Source organism: Ambystoma mexicanum, chromosome 6p (genome assembly GCF_040938575.1).
Source record: "Ambystoma mexicanum isolate Mex_15411 chromosome 6p, UKY_AmexF1_1, whole genome shotgun sequence".
NCBI classification, from domain to species: Eukaryota; Metazoa; Chordata; class Amphibia; order Caudata; family Ambystomatidae; genus Ambystoma; species Ambystoma mexicanum.
Window position 1 is genome coordinate 1093688279 of NC_090935.1, and position 23539 is coordinate 1093711817.

Sequence of the window (23539 nt, forward strand, 5' to 3'; positions counted from 1 at the left end):
ATGTTTAATAAAATGTTTTGTTGAAAAAAAAAGACACCCAGCTAAGGTGGAGGAGATGGCAGTGGATCATTGGGGAAGGGTGGAGAGGATGATACCCATCAGTGGTTCCACTGATGGTTGTATCAGGGACTGAGTCCAAATGATGGTGACTCTTAGGATCTGGAACAAGCACTTCCTGGATTAGGCCCTTAAAAGTTTGGCTTCATTGGCTGGGTGTTGTTAGAGAAACCAGGCTCCTGCATCAATTATGGGTGATGACAGAGGCATCTTTATTAGTTGAAAAGAGTGGGGGAGCCCCTCTACCGAGAACGAACATGGGTCAGATACCCTGTTCTTTGGAACTTCTTCCACTCCGGAGGATCAATACCACGTTTTAGCTCACTGCACCCTTCACAGAAGAGATATATTCATTTGCATAGCAGTCTTTGTTCCACCCGCAAGGGCAGTCCATGATCCAGTCGATCATGAAGATCTTCCATAGTCCTGCCCACCAGCAAGAACTCCTGACAGCCCAATCAAGAATATCACTGATGCTCATGTCACATAAACAAACACAAATACCGGTAATAGATGGACAGTCTAATAGGTACCAGACCCCCATGCAAGAAGCAACAATTAAAATTGCACCAGTACAAACCCGCGATGAGATAAAAGCCTATCTAGCTCTGCTCAATCTCCCGACACTCCCAGACGGAAATAAACTGGTCCTTGAACAGCCCATCACTGCTAAAGAAATTTTCGAAGCAATCAAGGACCTCACATCTGGTAAGGCACCGGGTTCAGATGGACTGGGGGCCGAATTCTATAAAGAGTTCCATGAAGAACTAGTCCCTATAATGTTGGAAAAGTGGGAGGAAGCCCTAGAAAAACAAATACTGCCCCCGACAATGAGAGAAGCTATAATTACCGTACTGCCCAAGTCCCGTTGTCCGCCCCCATGATATGTCATTTTACAGACCTCTCTCGCTCATAAACGTCGACGCAAAGATCTTTTCAAAGGTGTTGGCGAACCGTATGCTACCTATAGTATCCACCTTGGTCCATCCGGACAAGAGTGGATTTATCCCTCAGAGGTCCACCGCCTTAAATCTACGTAGGCTGTTTCGGATAATGGCGCAGATATACCCGGATAGACACGCGGTTGCTGTGTCCCTCGATGCCGAGAAGGCGTTCGTCTCGGTCTCGCGGGAATACCTCTTCTCAGTGTTGGAGGCGTTTGGAGTGGGACCCAACGTCATCAAGTATGTCAGGCTGCTATATGCTTGCCCTGGGGCAAGAGTATGTACCAACAGAACCATATCTGAAATGTTTAAACTGGGCAGGGGCACCAGACAGGGGTGCCCGTTTTCACCCATTCTATTCGCCTTAACGATAGAGCCCATGGCAGCCGCTGTCAGATTGCGACACAGGGACAGGGGTATCGCAATGAAAGGTTCCACCCAATTAATATCATTGTACGCGGACGATACACTATTATATATATGGGAACCCGATAAAAGCATTGCACCCATAATGGCAGACATACACGAGTTTGCTGAATACTCCGGCTACACTGTGAACAATGCTAAGTCAGAAATGTTCCCGCTCACCCCCTCCAGAGTACCCTGAGGCGACATGCAGACTTAAATGGTCGGAAAGGTATATTAGATACCTAGGGGTGCTGGTCTCTAGGAATAGATTATTCCTGTATGTGGACAACCATGAACAGGCACTACAATCACTTAATATGAAGTTGCAGATCTGGAGACACCTTCCTATCTCACTCCACGGCAGGATAGCAGTCCTCAAAATGATCATCCTCCCCAAGCTACTATACTTATTTGTGAATGTCCTCATATGGCCTGGCAAGGATTTTTTCTCCAAACTTCGGTCAATGGCAATGACATTCCTTTGGAATGGGAAAATGGCCAGAATAGGGTGGCAAAAGATGACGGAACCGTATTGTACCGGTGGCATAGCAGCCCCGGACTTCGAGCTATACTACTTGGTTGCTCAGGCACAATTTGCGAAAATTTGGTATGATGAAACAAATAACTCACCCCGTAAATGGATAGAAACACACACTGTTGCACCCACTGATATACAATCTGTCATCTTTGACCCAAGGCATAGAGACACATGTGAATACGACCCTGTGAGTTGCACTGTTCGAGCTTGGGGAGCGATATGTAGGAGGCTGAAGCTGGAAACACCCCATAACAGGAGATTCCCCTATGGAACTTTCCAAACATTCCTCCCACTTTTGACACAGATATGCAGGAAGCCTGGGACCCTAATGGTGAAATGAGGGTGGGCGACATGTTCATAGAAGGGAAGTTTGCAACCCTAACAGACTTTGCGAGAGCCATGGGAAGGGGACCGCTCCGGACACTCCAATACTACCGGATGAGATCCACATTCCAGGCGCGTTGGCCACTCTTCCCTGATGAGCCCCTCCCACACCCATGCCTACAACTGATCACAACCCAGGGTGGGCTGGGAATCTCCAAACTGTATGCATCGGTACAAGCCCACACCCCCAATACAAATCTGGTTAAAGAAACATGGGAAACCGACATGCAGACATCTATAACCGATGAGAAATGGAGTAGATATTGTGAACTCACGAAAAAGATATCCCTTAATGCTGGCCTGCGCCAGATACAATTCAAAATCCTGAACAGACTACATTATGCACCAGCTAAGATAGCCAAGTTTGCACCAGATGCCTCGAGCGAATGCCCCAAATGTGGCTCCCTGCAGGCGGGACCCTTTCACATGAACTCGGAGTGCCCTATGTTGTTGAGGTTATGGTGGCCGAAATGCTGGTGGAAATTACGCAAATACCCCCATTCCTGACTCCCCAAAAATATTTGTTCAGAGATATTGGTAAGTGCTCTGAAAAAAAGAGAAGGCTCTTTAATGTATCATGTGCTGTTGCAAAGAGATGTATCCTACAGGCTTGGAAAAGCCTGGCACCGCCAAGCATGAACACTTTCTTACGTGAATTGACTTATGTTAACGAAAATGAGGAACACTACGTTTTGACCCAACCAAGTACGAGTCGGACAAAAGACATATGGGGCCCCTTCAAGGTGTACCTATGTGAACTGTTTTCGGACACTGACACCTCCATGTAATTCGTATACCACCTAAGTGCTTATATAACGTACCATTGTTTGACATGTTGGAAATGATGTTGGGAGGGAGCTACTGTATCTGCTGCGACCACTAATAAAAAGATGTTTAAAAAAAAATGCACCAGTACTGAAACGTAGGAGGCACAGAATGCCCAACAACTGGCCACCTTGTAGGAAGAACCCAAACCCAATATATTCTCTAAGAGATGCGGAAAGTAATGCTACTTACCAATGGAACCTCTGTGAGGTCATCCCAAATTCAAATAACTGTCTCCCCTAAAGTGACAACCAAGAGTGCTTAGAAGCTATCTGAAGGAGAATATTGTGCTCTAAAAAGATCTCAAAACATAACACAACAAATACATATTTCTCTACTTTGAATCTAATGATTCTATCCGGCATTGTCAGGCAGTGAAATGTTCCTGTGTACTGTTGGAGACATAGCACCCGAAGCATTCCCTCAATCCTCCTGGATGGCATTGGGTTTTTGCTGGGTTTGTCCAAAAAGACTGTATAAAATATCTCATATTGTAACTATGTTCGAATTTCGGCTGTACGAAAATCACATACAGCTGGAAAATACAAACACATTTACCATACTGTGCCATTATAATGAATAAGGGCAGCAGGGGTTGTGGCAGAAATAACCGTAAAAAAGTGTGTATTTTCAGTCAAAACGCTTACGGTCATTTCAGCCGCAAACCTATCCGTCACGCCAGCAGAAGGTGACATGCAAGTATCCGTTTCCAAAGCATTGCAGAATGATGGAATAATGCCTGAGACTATTACAGCATGTTATCTCAAGTGACCAGAAAATAAATTCCTGATTGACAAATAATGTGGCCGAAAACTAACCTGCAGTAGCATATATACAAGACATTCTGGGTAATTCTTGGTGGAAGTTAATAATTTGTTCCCAAAGTGCCTGTGCGTTTGAGGCTAAGACACCTGGCACTGTGTGCCGAAATGGATCCACTATCGAGGGTGAAATGTAATAAACTTTTTAAAAGCGGGGTAAAGGGTATTAACAAGGAATAACTAAATCATGTAGTACAATTTTGCCTTATTTTAGGTAATGCAGCATAGCATTTTTCTGTATTTACCTGGGAAATGTTGATAGCCACATTAGCTGGAAACTGGGAAAACTGCTTCAATTCAAAAACATCTCGCACCGCCCGCCGGCTCATATGGTTTTCAGCCTTGCTCGAACCCACAACATTTTGGTTTGAATGAACGTAGGCCACCTCCTGAACACCATCTAACAAGTGCACAAAAAAACAAGCAAAACAAAAGTTAACCCAGCTGAACCCATGACTGGGCATGTCAAGTTCAATCCTGCCAATCTGAAGGTCTGATGGCACCATCGTTTTTGGTGCATTAGGACGTCAACATGGCTTGTGTTCAGTACCAAATGTCTGCTACAAATCCTTTTTACTAAGACATATTTCTATAACATCTGCATCATCGAGAGAAAGCGTTCAACAAATCGGTGCTGCTTCCGGATTGGCTTCTCATAAGTATGGCGCAAGTTATGAATTTTACAAAGAGTACAACAGTCATAGACATCAACAATACAATGGGAATGGCAGACTTTATCTAGTGAATAGCCCCAATGGGGGTAGAGTGAACGTCTTAAAGCATGCACTGAGCTAACCACCTGGTCTAGTTTAGAAACTGTGCTACAGTCAAAACACTGGGACGCCACCATCAGATGGATTTACATATTTCTGGCTGATAAACAAGCCTAGGGTAGAGCAAGCCTTTCTCTAAAAGGAAGATACTGTTACACTAAATAAGTAAATCAAATGCATGCCCTACATTAAAAGTTGGTGGCTCAATCTACTCAATAAACTATGTGAAGGCTGATGTAGGCATTGCGTTTTGAAAGAAAACCATCTTCTGTCCAACTAAGACAACAAACACACCATTCCCTATGAAAATCCTTATGATTCTTATGGACAACATTGTATAGAGCCACACGTCAAAGCAGTGGTAGAAAAGGTTTCTTCCATGTAAAATTCCTCTGACACATCTTCCATACATGTTATTCATGCATGCAACCCTTGAGGTCAGTGCACTTGCACTCTGAGGAGGCACTATGCCACAAACTTCTAAGGCCTGTTTCAGTGTCTGATGACTCACCTACAAAGAGGATAAAACAGAGCATCCGACTCCTGCTAAGACCGAAAAGATGGGAATGCATCACCCAAATACTGCAGATTCTTCACAGGCTCCAGGTCAAAGGAGGATCTCATTCAAAGCCACCTAAATCGCACAGCAAGCCTACAATGGCAGGTCCCCATAAGTAAAATTGAAAAACATAATTTAATATGTCTAAGCCAAGATGCTGTGATCCAAGGAGGCATACTAAGTCAGAACATAAAATAAGCAGTGTCACCTAGCAATTTGCATTGTAATTCTGTAGGGTTGCTAATTAAATTGACCCTTGTGCGACAAAGCTAGCTAGTTAAGTTACCCTATTCAATGTAAGCACAGCTCACCCAGCATTCCCCACTTGCCCCCGGGGCTCTATCCGTGCTCTTTTCTCTGTTTACTGCAAGATCAGAGGGTCTAATGGGGAGAGAGTGCAGCAATAATCATTTACTCCACACTTAACTGCCAAAGAACTGGGTGGGAGTCCGAGGCAATATTTTCTTTTTCCAAGAACTGCAAACCAGTTGTAATTGGGATGCTACTTTTATTAAGCTAGCTACATCCTACCTGGCAAAGACCAGTGTGTGTTTTTATTTATTTAAAAAAAGACAGTCATGCAATTCGTCATTAAAATGTAAGTTTTTACATAATGCATAATTAGAGTATTGCTACTGTAAAACTGCGTTGTCTCCATGCTTTAGAGTAAAGTTTAAGTTAGTGTATCTAAATCTCATTCCGTCAACTACAATTAATTTTGTTGGGGAGGAATCATCATATTGACGAGTGTACACGACATTTGGTGACATTTAAAAACAAATATTACAACATTGCTAATCAAATGGGTTTGTTTGCTAATCAAGGCAATTCTAATTAGTAAGCTCTGCTAATCAATTTTTGAAAACAAATGTATGCCTTGTTCATGATGGTTCCACAGAACATCAGGAAACGCAAAGGAAGGTCCCCTTTGGGGTTGTAGCCACTACGTTCTGGAATACCATACTCAGACTATTTCCTACACAGGAAGACTGGCCTCCACATATGGAATCTTCACTAGGCACATGCAGAAAAATAATGTGAATACTGACACTTGACTAGAGGGTGCAACTCGTTTTGGAATAGAGCATACTCTTAATCTATTTAATCTAGGTTCTAACACCTGAACTGGGGACAATAAATATCACCACCTGCCTAGGTTAACATCTCTCAAACTGAACACTTTAGCAGGTACATTCCAGGTTTACCTCTGCGATCGAAGGGCTCACCAGTTTAAAGTCCAAAGCAAATTAAATAATCACCAAAAAGCAACAGATGCCTCTGAAGTACTTATTCAACTGGACCAGCAGCCAAAGACAACAATGTATGTCCAAGATAACATCCCTTGAACCAAACTCTTCAGCAACAGGACTATGGCCAGGTTGTCCCCTTAAAAGTATGGAGGAAAACATAAACCATCAAAATGCCTTTTGAATGCTACTAGTACATTGTTAGACAAATTGTCCCATCACACAAAATAATCAATGACATTCTTCTGGTACTGCTTACCCAAACACTGAACAAGTAATCCCAGATTCATCACATATGCAAGAGAATGCATTGCCGGTGCATGCGATCCCATATTACCACAAAGAAGCAAAATAATTCCGGTGCTACTACTTGGTTACTCAAAATGGGTACAAGTGCTCAAGATATGGTAAAGAAATGTTCTCCAATAAACAAGCATTGCTGTCACTAAACTGTGCATCCTATCTTGAAACGTCACGTTAAATACACAAACCATCAAATAGGCGCACAGCAGCAGAGATGCTCAAACATGCCCATCGTCTACCCATAAGACTACCCCACACAGCAAACCCTACGGAGAACTCAGCACTTATTAGAAAGCAACAGAGCAGAACTGCCCCGCCTGGGGCCTCCTATGACCCACAAAACCCAGATACTCTAAACAAACTCACTTCTCACCATTTCAGAGACGTGTGCCTGTCCATTCTGAAGCCCTGGCAGCAGTGGGGTGCATTCAAAGGCCCCACACCTAAGTCCCTTTCACATGAACAGCAACATTATAAACCCTGAAACAAAAACGGCTTGCCCTTTGTTTTCAAGAAAAATTGAAGAGTCATGTGGAAAAGGGGCCTACCTGTCATTACCAAAGGAAAAGCAGCATTTCAATTTACAAAATGGAAAAATCAAAGATTCCTTTCACATGGAAAACATGATTTTTACACAGTGACACCAAAAACGGCTGGCACAGGTGTGTGCAAATAAAAGCAGTTTAAATGTGAAAATGTATCACTGCTAACAGAAAAATGTCAAGGAAAAGACATGATGTGTGGGTTGACAAAAGGCAATGTATATTATGCTTCACCTACAAAACTCCAGTGACATTTGAAAAGCCACTTTGTGTTCATGAAGAAAATGTCAGCCCAAGACAAACCCTTTTATTGGCTGTGGGAAACCTCACAAGGAAATCTCCCACTGCCAGTCTGAATGTCACATCTCTCATCTAATTGCCAACTGCAATAAAGTATCCTGCTAAAGGTGTCGAAATTCAGTGTTCTCCAGACTTGCTGGCTCTGAAGACTTCGTTGATCTGGTTGACGTCAGAGTTGTAGTTACCTGATATAGTTAGAAATATCTGGGTGTCATCTGCGTAATTGGTATAGGTAACACCCAGATGGTCTAGTTTGTCGAATAGAGGCTTTGTAAAAATGTTGTACAAAGTCGGTGAAACACATGAACCTTGTGGGACACCACATTTGATGGGGATCGGGTCGGCCACTGCTGAAGGTGAGAAGACCCGCATGGTTCTGTTTGCAAGGAAGGAATGAATCCACGTGACAGCAGAGAGGGAAAAGTGTGTTGCCGACAACAGGTGGTTACAAAGGATTTTATGATCAACCAAGTCGAAGGCTGCTGAGAGGTCTAAAAGAAGTAGGATGGCGGCACTGCCTTTATCTTTAAGTTCATCAATCTGGCTTTTGAGGTCAACAAAGGCCGTTTCGGTTCCATCTTGTGGTCTAAAGCCAGATTGACGGATTCCTAGAAGTTGGTTAGTCTCTAGATAGTCTTGAATTTGCAGGTAGGCAACTCTATCTAGGATTTTCAGAAGGAATGGGACGGTAGTGATTGGTCTGTAATTAGTGGGTATAGATGGGTCTAATGTTTGTTTCTTTAGAAGTGGGAGAACCCAGGATTGCTTCAGGTTACTTGGGACTGAATTACTGGCAAATGATAAGTTTATTAGTTTGGTAATGAAAGGGGCTAGGTCTCTGGCTGCGTCTTTTATAGGGTGAGTGGGGCAGCTGTCCCCTTTACAATTGGATGGTTTCAGAGAGGCTATACTTTTTTGTACTTCAGGTAGGTAACCTTCTTGAAAGTGAAGCCTGAGTTGGGGTCAATGGTAGGTAGTGTGATAGAGCTGGTAGACTTACTACCCGTGAGTTGTTGACGTTTGTTCTCTATTTTAGTTTGGAGCGCTGTAATTTTGTTGGCAAGGGCGTTCTTGATGCTAGTGCACCAGGGCTTGTCCTTCGTACAGGTATCTACCGAGGGACTCGGGTTTTCTAGTTCCTTTAGAATGTTAAATAGTTCTTTGGTGCTAGATCCTGCCTGGTTTATCCTAGAATTGAATGATTCTTTTTTGGTCCGAATTATCTCATTTTTATATAGGGATGTGAGATTAGTTCTGTTTTCTATGGAGGGTGCCATTTTCCACAGCGTCTCAAGTTTTCTTTTTTTTTATTCTAAGAAGTTTGAGTTCTGGGGTGTACCAAGAGTTCAGGTGTGCTCTAGGTTTCCCTTTGAGTATTTTCAATGGGGCAATGGTGTCTATCGCTTTAGACATGGCCTTGTTATAGGTATTTACCAGAAGGTAAAGGTCAGCTGTTGCAGGTAGTGCGTCAAGTATGGGTACTACCAGGGGTATTAAGGCCTCGGCAGTTATGTTCCGCTTATTCCTGGTGGGACAAGCTGGAGCATTGCAAGACTTTGTGGACTCTATGTTAATATAGAGGTCTAGCGAAAGGAGATGGTGATCGGTCCATACAAGTGGTTGGGGGTCTTTGCAGGTAATATTGCAGTTAAGGGCAGCTACCCAATCGAGAATCCTGCCTTTCAGATGGGTGGGTTGAATGCTAACTTGTGTAAAGCCATGCTCAGCTAGTGCAGTGGCCAAAGAGGAAGCTGGGGAGTCAGAGTCATTGTACCCAAGGTTGAAGTCCCCTAGGATGATAATTTGTGCCAATGGTTTGGAATTCTCAGCTACTAAAGAGGTAATATCTTTTTCGAAAGATCCTGGATGACCTGGGGGCCTATAAATCAGCTGAATAGTAATTGTACTTTTGGGAGATGTTTGCCATTTGACTGTAAGGTGTTCACATGATTTGAGTGGAGAAGAGGTGACTAATCTGATGTCTAATGAAGATTTAAAGATGAAAGCTACGCCTCCTCCTCGGGCATTAGGTCTATCGGCTCTGTGAATGGAGTCATTGTCAGGGATAGCCAAGGTTAGGTAGGGGCCCGCTGCATCATGCAGCCAGGTTTCTGTTAGTGCAAGGAAGTCAATGTTATTGGTCAGGATGATGTCAGATATCTCAGTGGGATGTGCGACAAGGGACCTGACATTTAAAAGTGCTCCTTTTAGTGGGGTTTGTTTAAAGTTGTTAGAAGCTGAACTTTTTGTGTTGGTCTTGGTGTAAGATTTGGCAAGCAGGTTGCCATTCAGATGTGGGAGTCTAGTGCCTAGTCTACTGTTACGGTCAGTAGTGTTAGGGTTGGCTTTGAGTGTACTTATTTGGTTATTGTTTGCGGAGAAGTTAGTTATGGATGTAGTGTGGCTGTAGTTAAGAGTGGTGGCCGGGCTAGGTATTAGGGGGTGACATTTTTGTCTGTCAGTGATGAGGTTGGCAGAAGTGACAACTGGGAGGTTGCTATCGCTAGTGGTGTGGGCTGGATGGGTGCCAGAGGGAAGGGGGGCATGGTAGGCAGGAATGGTGTGGCACAAGTTATGGGGAAGTGTCTAGGGCAAGCTAGTTTGGCAAGGCCGTTATATTGAGCTATGTAGTTGTTGCCGCTGCAAGGTATGCTATCTTGCATAACACAGAAGGGGAACATAATGAAGGTGAGCGAGATAAGCATGGTGGGATACTGATGGGGTGCAACTACGGTATTTGGCCTATATGTTTGGCAAGGGTACAGGCAAAAGGTAGAATCAGCATTGACTAAGCTGCACGTAAAGGGCACACTAGGCTGCATAAACTGGAGTCGGAGAAGGAATATAGAGAATGCAGTAGGCTAAAGTCACATGATTATACAGTGGCTTTAATAGGCTATAATCGATAAGAGTACACAGTGCCAGTGTTGGTCTAAACACAAATGGGTAGACCGGGGCTCTAAAACAAATTGGTGCTAACTTAGGCTAAGAGCGGAAGAGGACACAGTGACTGCGTTGGGTTAAAAACATAGGATGTACAGATGCTGCATTAGTCAGAAACAAATTGGGTACACAGAGCTGCATTAGGCATAAAACAACTTGGTGCGCAGAGGCTGCATTAGGCAGAAAACAACTGGGTACATAGAGGCTGCATTAGGCATAAAACTACTGGGTACATAGAGGCTGCATAGGTTTTAAAAGCAAAAAGGGTGCGCAGAGGCTACCTTAGGCAGAAGTTCAGATGGGCGTGTTTGCAGTAAACTGCAGTTCTTGGAGTGAGCGAGGCATAGGCAAACAGAACATCCAGGGCTCGCAGTAAAATTATTAAATTGGGAGGTAGGAGTTCAGTGGTCAGCGTGCGAGGCGGGTAATGTTGGATTGATTTAGTCTACGTGGTCACGTTTGTAGGAGGTGGACTTGCGTTTGCAAGTGAGGATCCGCCTGCAGATAGATACTTTACTCGCGTTGACCTGTAACGTTAAGATGCAAATACGGGTGCCGGTTATCAATGAATGCAAGAACGGGATCGCGGCTTGCAAAGGAGTATAGCGGGGAGCGCAGGCTCATAAATAGGAAATTAGAGCTGGCGCATATAGCACAGAACTGTGTTCCGGGGTCATATGCGTTGTCTTATGGTAGTCGGGCCATTCTTACCATATGGGTGTCGGCATGCCGTGTCCATACAGCTCCAGACAGGCTCACGACAGGGGAAGGTGCCTTTATTGTGTGCCTTTGTTCGTGGGCCGGCTTAAAGCCTACCGGCTTGTGATTGGCTTCCAAGTAGGAATGGATGGCCAATAGGATTAAACGAAGTGTGTATGACCAAGGGAAAGGTCACAGAAGTGGTGGGCGGCCATTTTGAAGAGGTGAAAACCTTGTGGCAGGCAATGGTGGGAGATTACACTCTGTGTAAATTGGGACTAATCCTGCTGAAATGAGTTCAGTAATCCGCATCAGACAAATAACGATTATTTGTAAAGATGATCCGCCGCAAGGCTTCTCACTGGGCAATATTCAGTAAGCAGCTGTAAATAGGCAGATGGCCTACCTTAATTCAGGCAGTGCTGGGGTGGCATCTCCAGGTAAGGCACTGCTCCTGCAGTGGGTGGGGGGAGCTCCAGCTCCTCCAGGCCAAGGGATCCGAGTGCTAGGATTTTTGCCAAGAATTTGAAAGGAGGTGTAGCAGTCGTTTCTCGGTGTGCGGCCGTTAGTGCGGAGGTGACGTCACAGGAGCACCAGGCAGCCAGCAGAGTTTCAGTGCGTGTGTCGGAGCGAGGCGCTTGGAGCTCGGCCAGCGATGACCCGTGGAAACCAGCGTGAACTTGCCAGGCAAAAGAACCTGAAGAAGAGTACTGATAAGTCAAAAAAGCCAGACGATGGCATGTCGGCCGCTGCCCGCAAGCAGAGGGATGCTGAGATTATGCAGCAGAAACAGAAAAAGGCAGCTGAAAAACCAAAAGATGAGCCAAAATAACAGTGGCGTTTCCTGAGCGAGACTGAGGCAGACTAGCTTCATGATGGAGAGAGCCTTCCTGCCAGTTTCTTCTTTCGCTTTTGACAAATGTTTTGTTGGTTGGAGAGCCTCTGTCTTGGGAGTCTCATTACCCCACCCATTCTCGAGTTGTTTCCACTTTCTTTACTGTAGGATGCATAAAACCTGAAGTTAATTTCAAGCCTGCGTCTGTGTATATATTATAAATAACATTTCTGTCTTTGTCATTTTTTTAAAATTCTAATGTCAGCAGTAACCATTTCGATCTGCTGAGTGTATGGGCTTTTCATTACTTCCGCCTCTCGTGACACCTTACATGTGCAATGCTGAGCTGCAGGGGCGTTGCTAGGGGGGGGGGGCTAAGGGGGCTATAGCCCCTGATCTTTTGGTTGTAGCCCCGGATAGAATCTCAGTAGCTACAGCCAAAAGACTAGCTAGCCCCCAGTCCCAACAGTACTGACATCAGCTTAGCCCCGGGTCTTTTCCAGACCTAGCAACTCCCCTGCTGAGCTGCCCTGTATATTGAGGGGTAAGAGAACCGCCGGTTTTGTATTCATGTTGGGCCCACTCAAAAGTATTTAATAAAGAGCTTTTTTTTTGTTTTTGTTTTCTTTAAAAAAAAAAAAAAAGAATTTGAAAGGAGAACAAATGGTGATTACAAATGGGAATTGCCATAGGTTGCAGCAGACCCCTAAACCAATCCTGTCTCAAAGGCTGGGTTTGGGAGGAGAGAAAAGTGTAACTGTCCAATCCTAGTTGTGGGAATTATTGCAGGGAACTTCCACAAGATTGTGAATTGGTGGTCTCATTGCTGCTATATAAGGGGGACTGCACTGAGAGAAAAGACAGAGACAAACAAGAGACAGACCACCAAGAAGGCTGCTGAAATTTACAATCTGACAGCTGCAAGGAAATATCAGAGGAGATTGCTTAGAGTGCGTCTGGTTGCAGCGGTCTACTTCTAGGAAGGCCTAAAAGCTGACTGGGTCCTATGGTGTACAGTGGGAGGCCATCTTTGACAGTGGAGTGACTAAACCCGTGCCCTCTCTTTGCAGAGTGTACTGAGATGCAGCTGGCTTTGCTGAACCTTAAACAGAGGCTTTCTATGTAAGTAGAACTGAGCCCAGGGAAACCAACAGGTGAGGGAGTGTGCTTGCCTTGAATCCTTACCCTTTATAGTGGGCGGGGACAAAACTGTGTAGATCCTTAGCATTTATAACTACAAATATGAATACAATTAATTCCCCATTTGGCAGAACACTAGGGGGTGAAATAAAATTTGAAATGAACAAAGCTCACTTCCCAGTGTGCACTGAAAACTATAGCCTATAATTGAACTGGGTAATCCTTTTTGTCCTGCTGACCCCAACTTCTTTAAGGAAGAGGGGTGTCTTTGTTCTTAAATCAGTTCAACCTTTCTCTCCGACTTCCACAATACAGACCAAATTAGGGGGCGGGGGTCTGAAAAACAATTCTCTTAATCACCCTGTGTTTATTTTAAACCAAAGGTGTGTGCAAAATCAAAATTGCCATTTGTATTTGTACCAATCTTGAAATCCTACTGCTAGCCTTTTAAGCCTGCAGGAAAATCAAAATCACACAACACTACATAATAATTGCCTTTGTTATTGACCAGTGTAATTATTTTGTGAAATTAAATTTGCAGAAAGTTAAGAATTGTGATTGGGTTCTTTTCAACTCTTTTTGTGATTTATTTATGCAGAGAAAAGTTGATTGTGTTGTGTCACGGATAAAGTGGTGTTGACATGTTTGTGCTAATTTCAATTACTTTCAATTTAAATGCATACCAATATATTTCCCATACACCAGCCTGGTTCTTGGCTCATTGTTAGCTCAGGGGAGAGGGATCCAAGGGGCAGGATATGTGTCTGATAAAGGGCTAAACAAAATGATCTGTTAAACAGTTTGTTGCTTCACACCTTAAGCAGGGAAGGAAGGAAATCCCTGTGTTAAGGGTGGCTTTTCAATAAACCGTTATGCAGCAAGGTATGACTGTGGTACTTCCACTGTAAATCTTCAGTCTTTCCGTGGTGCACAATGACAAGCTTCATTCAGGCACAAATAATCATCATCATCATCAGGTGCCCAGTACATCCTTGCGTATTAGCAACACCTGGCCTTTGATAGAACGTCCGGGTGTTCTTGCGGACTTTCCCCAACAATGCTTCAGAACCTCATCCAGTCAATACTTCTGTCCGTGATCGTGACAGCTAGCCAAGAAAATAACCTTCACTAAAAGGGATCAAGATACCAGAAAAACATTATAATCTTTGGGGGATGTGTTCTTTTTAATAAAATTCTAACTGCACCGTATCAGTGGTAGACAGCAAGACTGTGTCATAAACCTTCATAACTGTTATGTCCAATAATTCTTTAGAGTATGACGGCAACCATTATTTGAGTATAGCACAAACCACCATCAAAAGGGTTTTCCCAAAAATTAAGTTTTTGGAAGGGGTTAATCTAGCAGGAACCATTCATCCAACCGGGAAGTGGGATCATAGATGCAGTAGTGTTTCCTAATATTGGGACAATAGGCAACAGGACACATTCTTCCAAGCAAGAGGTCACAGAGGCCGTGGACCTTGGTGTTTGAATACCTGAGAGCCGCTCATCACAGCAGGCTAAAAGGCTTTGATGGCAAGGCAACACGGAAGAGTGGGCATGCGGCCTTGTGTTGGTGCTAGACAGGATCACTAGTATGTATGGGGACAGGAGGGCACATTGGGGAACGCAAACAACATGTGGGACAATGACCAGAGATGATTTCAGCCACTCCATGAGCGTACCCAAGTTTGCTTTTGGATCAGTGACCAGAACTAGAAAATGTGATACCAAGCATTGTAGCCTGTGAACATATAGTGCCTCCACTGGGAGTGATAGTAAAGGGCATACTCCCAGAATCCCCCGCAGGGTAGGAAAAGGAACCACACAACACAAATGCATGCAATTAATATGTAAGAATTAATGTCAATGAATAGTCAACACTTCTGCAACAAATATAAGATGTTAAACCGGTTTTATGTGTATCGTTTATTGAAAATAAATAAGTACCCTTTCCCCAATTTAGGAGTGCTAAGGCGATTAATTCCACAATCCTTGGAACATCACACTGTGTATGAAGTGACATTCAAAGGCAACACCCTTTTTTGTTACCCTGAGAAAGTACAACTCCCAATAAATATGGTCTGTATATATACAGTTATAAATACAAATATACCTCAGTTCCTAAATAGTGAAAAAGCAGACAATGCTATTATGCAATATCACTAAATCGAAGTTGTTGGCTGTCAACAGTGTGCACCTACTTTATTAATGAAACTTAAGTCCAGACAGCATACTCAAAAAGTTCCAGTACTTCAAGGTTTCTCCTCCACTCCCTTAGTGTGAAGAGTCAGTGTACAAAAATAATAGCTGCAGTTGTCAGAAAAAGTGGCAAAATAGAAAAAAAAATAAAAATAGGAAATAAAATCCGGCGTACGTGTGACTCGCAAACCAGGTTTCTTGAAGTACAGAACAGCCCTCTTCTAATGAATGCGACATGTACCCAGAGAGTCGGTAATGTCCCTGGCTCTTAACTTCCTTTTTTTGTTTTTGTTGTTTTTAATTTCCGCCACGCCCCTAACCCGAGCAAAATGGCAGACGAGGAGCTTGCCGGGGGCTAAAGTAGAGTGGTTAACGGCTCCACTGTATCGCAAAAGTGGGGTCTACTTTCTTTGGTATTGCACAGAGTCTTCTTTTGTGATACAAAATCGAGCGGAGCTGTCGCATCTAGATAACGACTCTCAGTACCCCCTCTTCTAATGGTAGGTGCCTTCCAGTCAGCAGATAGACTTCCCGAATTTGTAGTATGGCCCGATTGAAATAGAAGGGTTGTGGGCGAGAGCCAGGCACAGCAGGGTGGACCCTTACTTTGGTGAAAGAGCGTATTACACCCACCGTGGGCAATGGTACTAGGAGCATGAGGCAGAACCATTGGGGAGCTTCTCGTCAGTGGACATGTGGGGTCCACCGGCACAGCAGAGTCTCACCTCAATTTCTCTCCTCAGCTCTGAATTGACCCTGGTAGTCAATCATCTGTTGTTCTTCTTTCGCAAAGGTGCGCCAAAATGACACAGCAGTTCAGCTCCTCTCTGGCGTCTCGACAGTGCGGGTTCTCTGGACGAGTGACCAGGGCAATTGGATTTGGCACCGGGCGCTGTGCAGGTCATACTGGCCGGGTGAAAGGCCCTGGGGGCACAGGGCACTTTACAGTGGGGCACAGAGGGCTAGGTCAGGCGTTATTTAGTGGTGAAGAATAGGGACTTAGCTCCTCATATACTTCCCCATCACCAGTCATAAACGTATCCTATGTTGGTTTCAGGAATATTGCACTTCTCTTAACAGGCAAGGGGTCTGCAGGTAGGCCCCAAACATAGCCTGTGGGAGAGGGACCTGCTCATTGGACTTCAGAAGTTGGAATGCACATATGAACCCATCCCAGAGTTCTATTCTGCAAAAAAAACAGCCTATGACAGCAGACCTACTTGCATGAGAGAACACCACGGGCCGTCTCCGCGTCCGCCTTGATGGCCTGTAGGGAATCGTCCACTGTTTTCCCAAACAGGTTGCTCCCGTCGAAGGGCATGTCCAAGACTCTGGTCTGCACGTCCTGACGGAAGTCAGTAGCCTTGAGCCATCCACGCCGCCTAAGGCACACGCCGTTGCCCAACTGGCGAAATCCAGTGTCCGTGATGTCCGTCGCTATCGTAATGCCTTGGTCCGACGCCACTTCTCCTTCCTGCAAGATCTCTAGGGCCTCCGCCCTCTTGTCTGGTAGGAAGTCCAGCAGGGGGGCGAGTTTGTACCACAACTCCCTGTCGTAGCGGACTACGATAGCCAAGGCGTTGGCAGCCTTAATCGTCGTCGCTGCCGATGAGATGACTCTGCGTCCCATCGTGTCCAATTTCTTTCCCTTGCCGTCCGGCGGGGAGGTTGATGTAGAGGCCGCACCCCCCCCCCCGCTTTCTTCCTGGCCGCCGCAGAGACAGAGTCCGGGGTCGGATGTGCCCGAAGGCACAAGGGGACCGCGTCCGGGACCCGGTACTTCTTCTCGTACCGATCCCTTCTAGCTGGCGCTGTGGATGGGTTCTTGAGGAGGGCGAGACCCTCATCCCAGATATCGTCCAGTAGAGGTACAGCGAGGACCGTCTTCCTCTTGGTCTTGCGCCGTTGATAAAGGAAACCTTCCTTCTTCTCTTCCGGGCAGAGCTGGAAAAGCTCGATGCCCTGGCGATTATAGCGTGAAACGATCCAATCTCGTCGGGCGGGGAAGCCCGGGTGGGAGGTGACGATGGGAGATCCTCGTCGTAAACCTCATCGTCAGTACCCGTCGCGGCCGTGTCAGTCCCCGTATCATCCCCACGTGTCGTGGACGGGGAGGAGGGCTGAACAGGGCGCGAAGGTTGAAAAGGAGGTGGAGGATGAATCCTTCTCTTAAGAGGAGGGCTCCCAGAAGGGCCTGGCCACGGGTCCCCCGTCGGGAGCGGTTCCTCCGTTGGTGGTAACGGCAGTCTCGTCCTTATCTCCGAGCATAAGGACTGTATAGCCAGCAAAATGGCCGCAGAGTTGTCTTGCGGCACTGGTTGAGGGGGTTCCGACGGGCAATCAGGAGCCCCGTCGGCACCCTCGACGTTCTCGTCGTCTCCCACGTCAGGGTCCCTCCCGACAGGATGGTCTTCTTCCACGCCAGAGCCGTGGCCTAAGACTTCGATCAGCTCCTCCTCAGAGGTTGAGGCTGAATCCACAACGACCTCCTGCCCCCCCCCCCTTTTTCTTCTCCGTCGGAGGTTTCACGGGGGTCCTGTCGATGGGCATGAAAGAGGACTCCCTCTGCGGTGGCAGGGAGATTCTGGGCCCCGAGGTCGCCACCACTGGTGTAGCCTCCACAGGCTGAGCCAGGGCCGCCGCGACTGTCTCGATAGAGGCCTTGGCCGGATGGATCAAGGCTTTCACCACCTTAGGTGCGCTCACCGCCTTCTCCTTGGGGGGAGGGTCACCACCTCGCTCCCCCTCCGATGGGGCCTTCGAGCACGACCGGGGTCTCTCCAGGAGCTTCGCCGGGTGCTCGGCCTTCCTCTTACCCAAGCCAGAGCGTTGGCTCGTGGTTGATGGTCCCGGGGAGGATGCGCCCTGCCTGGCGCCCGTAGATCCCGACCGTTCGGCGCTCCCGGTGCCAGCGGACTCGCGGTACTTGGCCTTCTGTTGGACCCCCGTCGCCGGGGCGCCCTCAAAGGTCTTAGAAGACCGCTCGGACTTCTTCTTCTTCTTCTCGCCTGACGGGCTCTTTCCTTCCAGCCAGATGGCGAGACGCTGATGGCGGTCCTTCATGGTCCGCTCCGACATACTGCCGCAAAACGCACAGTCCTTCTCCACGTGCGTCTTGTCTTCATGCAGGCAGTAAAGGCAAAGGGAGTGTTCGTCCTCCTTGAAGACATTCTGAAGCTGGCATCCAGGGCAGACCCTGAACAGCTTTCCGGGCGTCGAGCTTCCCTTCTCCTGGGCCATGTCCGAGATGGGCCTGAGAAACTTCTGGAGTCCTCCAAAAGCGTGGCTCGACGAAATCTTCACCCTTGAGGGGCGTAGAAGAATCCGACACGGGTCCCCGTTGATCGGATAAAGAAACGGTGGAGCTTGAGGCTCTTTTGACCGAAAAAGAGAAAATGTTCCTAAGAAAAAGCGCGAAAAAAGCACTAACGCTCGAGAGCAATGACACGAGGATCCCAACACTTGAACGTGCAGTAAAAATCTGAAGATGGCTGCCAGAGGCGGGGCTTAGGGAGAGGGCAGTCATTTACCTGTGATCAGTATGACGCAGAGATCAGTGATTGGTTATTACTACGAAAGACAGATCAGAAACGAAACTGATACTGATTTTTCCTTACCGAGGATTCCCAGCCTGACGACGGGGAATATTCATGAGCATGTGAATCCATGCCAGACCCCATGCTGGAGAAGGGGAATTACTTCAGAACTACATTTTATCATGACTACGACCTATGTGAGAAATAGCTCCCATCTTATTAACCAACAAAGTGCCTCCTGATGACCCAATCTGTCTGTGTGGACAGCAGGACCTGACAGTGTAACCTTCATAGGGCCTGTCTCAGGGGCCAGTTTCAATGAGTTTATCCAATGAAACTGAGCTAACATGCCAGGGGCACAAACATTACAAGCTGACACCAGCAACCTCTGCTCTAGGCCATACCCATCCAGTCCACAAGGCACTGAAATCTTCTCAATAGCTTTTTAGCATTTAGAATAGCTTGTTTCCTCAGAGGTCACTGGATGTAGATCCTTTCTAAATGTAGCTCCATTTTACAGGGTTTTAACAAACTTGCATGGAATGATGGGTGTAGTTTAATCCCTGGGGTAACTACAGTCTCACAGGATTGATCATCCTTTCTATTTCAAAAAGACAATGGACTGGGACTAAATCCTTTCCTTAGCTTTAACCTAAAATGCCTGGTAGATAGCCATCCAACTTTCCCACCAGACATTTGGAACCGGCCCGGCAGAAGCGATCACTGGATACCTTGTAACAAGCTTGGCTTAATAAGGTACAGATAGTGTGCCTCAGAATCTCACTACCCTAATTCCCCATCCCCCAACATTCAGAGTGGAAACCTCCCTGGTAGCAACCTTGTGCAAAATACGCGGGCAATATACAAGATAGCAAAGGGACATAGAATTTGATTTACCTTTTAGAGTTTTATAGGTGAACTCTGCAGACAAGATACAATCTACACAGCTTCTCTCTGCCATGAAATGGCACCTTCAACCTCTTGATGGACCCCCCCTTTGGTTTGGCCAATGGTTTGGTGTTGATAGCCCAAAGACTACTGGAAGTCTATTCACAAGGTCTGCCAACATTTTAGAAATCAACTGTACCCCCACCCCTCCAAGGGTCGGTCTGTCTATCTATCTATCTAGATTTTTCTATCGCGCCACTAACCCGTAGGCCTCAGGGCACTCACAAGAGAAACACATGTAAAGACAATGAGATAAGCCTGAGAAAAAGGAGAGGGGAAAAGAGCACTCCAAAAAAGCAAGCCAATAAATCATGAGGCAGGATGTTTACAGGGTAGATGCTGGAAGAATGAGAGAATCAGCCGGGTGAAATTTGAAACTCATGGGACAGGAGCTGGAAGTAGCTCCTGGGTGTCATGAATTTCCTCTGACCAATAGTTAATAATTGCAACCCAGGAGCTATTAAATTGAAGTCTAATTAATGAGTCGTCAGGAGAGTGTATGTTCAATGAACGACTTAACGTATGTGCAACACAGAACCTTTAAAAAATTGCAGCAATAGATAAAATGCAATTTTTTTGCAATGATTTAACAGACACAGACATGCCAGAAGTGACTGAAAGATGGGACAATGTACTAGTTTTCAGAAACTGTGACACGTATCCGAAAATATGCATGCCATAAACCCTTTTTTTTGCTATGTTGATCTGTTTTTGATATATTGCTGTTTCTATTGATCATTCTCAGTATTAAATTCCTTTTCATGTTGCTTTAAATGTATTCCAGAGGTTTTCTAAAGCACCTTTCTACAAATTCCAAAACACAGAGTGAATGTCACCAGTTGGCTGGGGGAGCCAAAAATAGCTCCTGGAATATGTTGGTATCAAGCCAACCAGGCTCTTGTAGGTAATATCCAGGAACTAAATAGCTCCCAACAATGTCGAACCCTGCCCCCTATTTCATCAAGGCCAGACAATAATTTCATGGTGTTATATTCATGGTGTTCTTATTCACCGCCCTGTAATCGATGCAAGTTTGTCCCATCCTGCGTCGTCGGCACAGAAAATACCACAGAAGTAGCCGGCGACAGAGTGATGAATAAATCCTGTTACTATTTTTCTTAAAGTATTCCTTTATGGTCTTATTCTCCCTATGTGAGCGCACAGATCCTGCTACCCAGTACAGGGGCCCCGGCTCCAGCTCTAACTTTCAGTCATAGGATCAGCGTGCTGGAAGCCTAAGCAAAGACATCTCACAAGTCCTGATAACAGGTCAGAGGGTCCCCTATAACTGCAACGTTGAAGTGACGATGTACCAAACTGCCTCCGAGGCAGATTCCAACATTTGCTAGATTGCTCTACTCCTTAAGCTTGCTTCTCAAATGTGGCTTGGAACTAACAGCCCCTCAAAAACAAGGGCAGATTAATGGTGATGCGGCAATGCCGAGGGTTCTGACTGCTGAGGGTTCTCACCTGCTGAGTTCTGACCATAGGAGACACATTTCTGGGGACGTTGCAGACAGACATTACTGCAGTATAGGCAGAGGTTAGTCGTTTAACAGTGTTCCTATTCTGCTGTAGAAAGGGAAGCATACACCTTACAATGTGGCTCTGGGGGTCTAAAGGTCCTTTTCCTGATTCTCCATTAAGTAATCCCCGAGAAGCAACTCCTACATTGTGCCCTATGCTCTCCTAACTGAAAAATCTACCTTCCTCACAATGAGGTTCTGAACAATGCTAGTTTCCTTTGATGTATTATTATAACTATTATTCATAATGATTTACACAGCACTTCATGCCAGACTCCAGATTATAAGCGCTTGACCAGGGATCGAATCGAATTCAAGTTGCAAGGCATAATTCTGTTCCTAAAGCAAGCACATAGTCCCTCAGCCGCCCACTCGACTGTTATATGCTTGGCTTATAACAAGCAAGATGTGCTCAGTGCGCATTAAGTAATACATAGATACATTATTTCCGCAGAAATTAGTCTCTCGAGTTAATCAGATTTTTAAAATGTAATCGACATGTCAACTTCGGACACATTTTATGATCCTTTCACAACAAAAGTTACTGGGGGAAACATTTTGAATTTTCTTAAGTACAGTGTCATACAACTGTAACTAGATATATTATAGGGCAATGCTAGTCACCCTGTAGCTAAGGTGCAACGTATACAAAGGAAATGCGAAATAAGGAACAAGTTACTTACCTGTAACTGTTGTTCTCCAGCATGGGCCTGGCATGGATTCACATGCTCATGAATATTCCCCGTCGTCAGGCTGGGAATCCTCGGTAAAGAAAAAATCAGTGTCAGTTTCGTTTCTGATCTGTCTTTCCTAGTAGTAACCAATCACTGATCTCTGCGTCATACTGACCACAGCCAATGACTGCCCTCTACCTAAGCCCCGCCTCTGGCAGCCATCTTCATATTTGGTAGCACGTGAAGTGGCAGTATGACCAAGTGAAGAGCCGCAGAGGGGTAGGCGGGAGGGTTCGTATGTGAATCCATGCCAGACCCATGCTGGAGAACAACAGTTACAGGTAAGTAACTTGTTCCTTCTCCAGCATGGGGTCTGGCATGGATTCACATGCTCATGAATATAAGATTAAATAGCAGTACACACATGCACAACCACGGGGGGTGGTAAAAGGCTCAACATTAAGCAATACAAAAAACTCAACATTAAGCATCTCTTACCTCCTCACCAGGCTCACCTTAAGCGAACAGGTTGCGCAGCACTGCTTGGCCGACCCTGGACTCCTCCCTGGAATCCCGATCGACGCAGTAGAATCTTGTGAAGGTGTGCGTCGACCTCCACGTAGCAGCCCTGCAGATGTCCAGCAGGGGCACACTAGATAAGAACGCCGTAGTAGCAGCGATCGCTCTGGTCGAATGGGCTCTCGGACGGCCTGGCAGCGGTCGGTTAGCCAACCGGTGACAGTGCATGATGCAGCCGGAGAGCCATCTGGAAATAGAAGACTTCGAGAGAGCCTTCCCTTGATTCACAGGTCCAAAGTTCACGAACAGCTGTGATGTCCTCCGGAAACTCTTTGTGCGGTCCACGTAGAACTTCAGCCCTCTAGCCACATCCAGCAAGTGCAAAGTCCTCTCGGCCGGCGACGAAGGAGACTGGAAGAAAACAGGTAACACCAAGGGCTCGTTAAGATGGAAGTCCGACGGCACCTTGGGCATAAAGGAGGGGTGCGTCCTAAGCACCACCCTCGAGGCATGGAAAGTCAAGTACGGTGCCTTGCAGGATAGAGCCTGGATCTCTCCCACTCGTCGTGCGGAGGTAATGGCCACCAGGAACGCAGCCTTCCACGACACAAACTTCATCGGTGCGGAGTGCATCGGCTCGAATGGGGGCCCCATGAGCCTGGTCAGCACCACGTTAAGTTCCCACGGCGGGGCCTTCACCGGCGGGAACGACCGGAACAGTCCTTTCATAAACTCTTTCACCAGTCGATGGGACCACAGGGACGTCCGTCCCGTGGTTCTGGTATATATGGAGATCACCGCCAGATGAATCTTAAT

The 23539-nt window shown here is 46.0% G+C and overlaps 2 protein-coding genes across 3 annotated transcripts in view; one reads left to right on the plus strand and one right to left on the minus strand.

Annotated features, from left to right (window-relative positions):
- ERCC6L2 (ERCC excision repair 6 like 2) overlaps positions 1–23539 on the minus strand; it is a 1852128-nt gene that overhangs the window by 307980 nt on the left and 1520609 nt on the right. For both annotated transcript variants that reach the window (XM_069625699.1, XM_069625698.1), the window contains one exon: positions 4223–4377. In XM_069625699.1, coding sequence (XP_069481800.1) covers positions 4223–4377 — 155 coding nt within the window. The remainder of the gene's footprint in view (positions 1–4222; positions 4378–23539) is intronic.
- Positions 11899–12374, plus strand: LOC138510203 (small EDRK-rich factor 2-like). Its single transcript, XM_069625701.1, has one exon. The coding sequence runs from the start codon at positions 11999–12001 to the stop codon at positions 12173–12175; it is 177 nt and encodes a 58-aa protein (XP_069481802.1). The 5' UTR covers positions 11899–11998; the 3' UTR covers positions 12176–12374.

Excerpts from the sequence above, each read along its gene's own strand:
- LOC138510203 (XM_069625701.1), top strand. The coding sequence starts at position 11,999 with ATGACCCGTGGAAACCAGCGTGAACTTGCCAGGCAAAAGAACCTGAAG.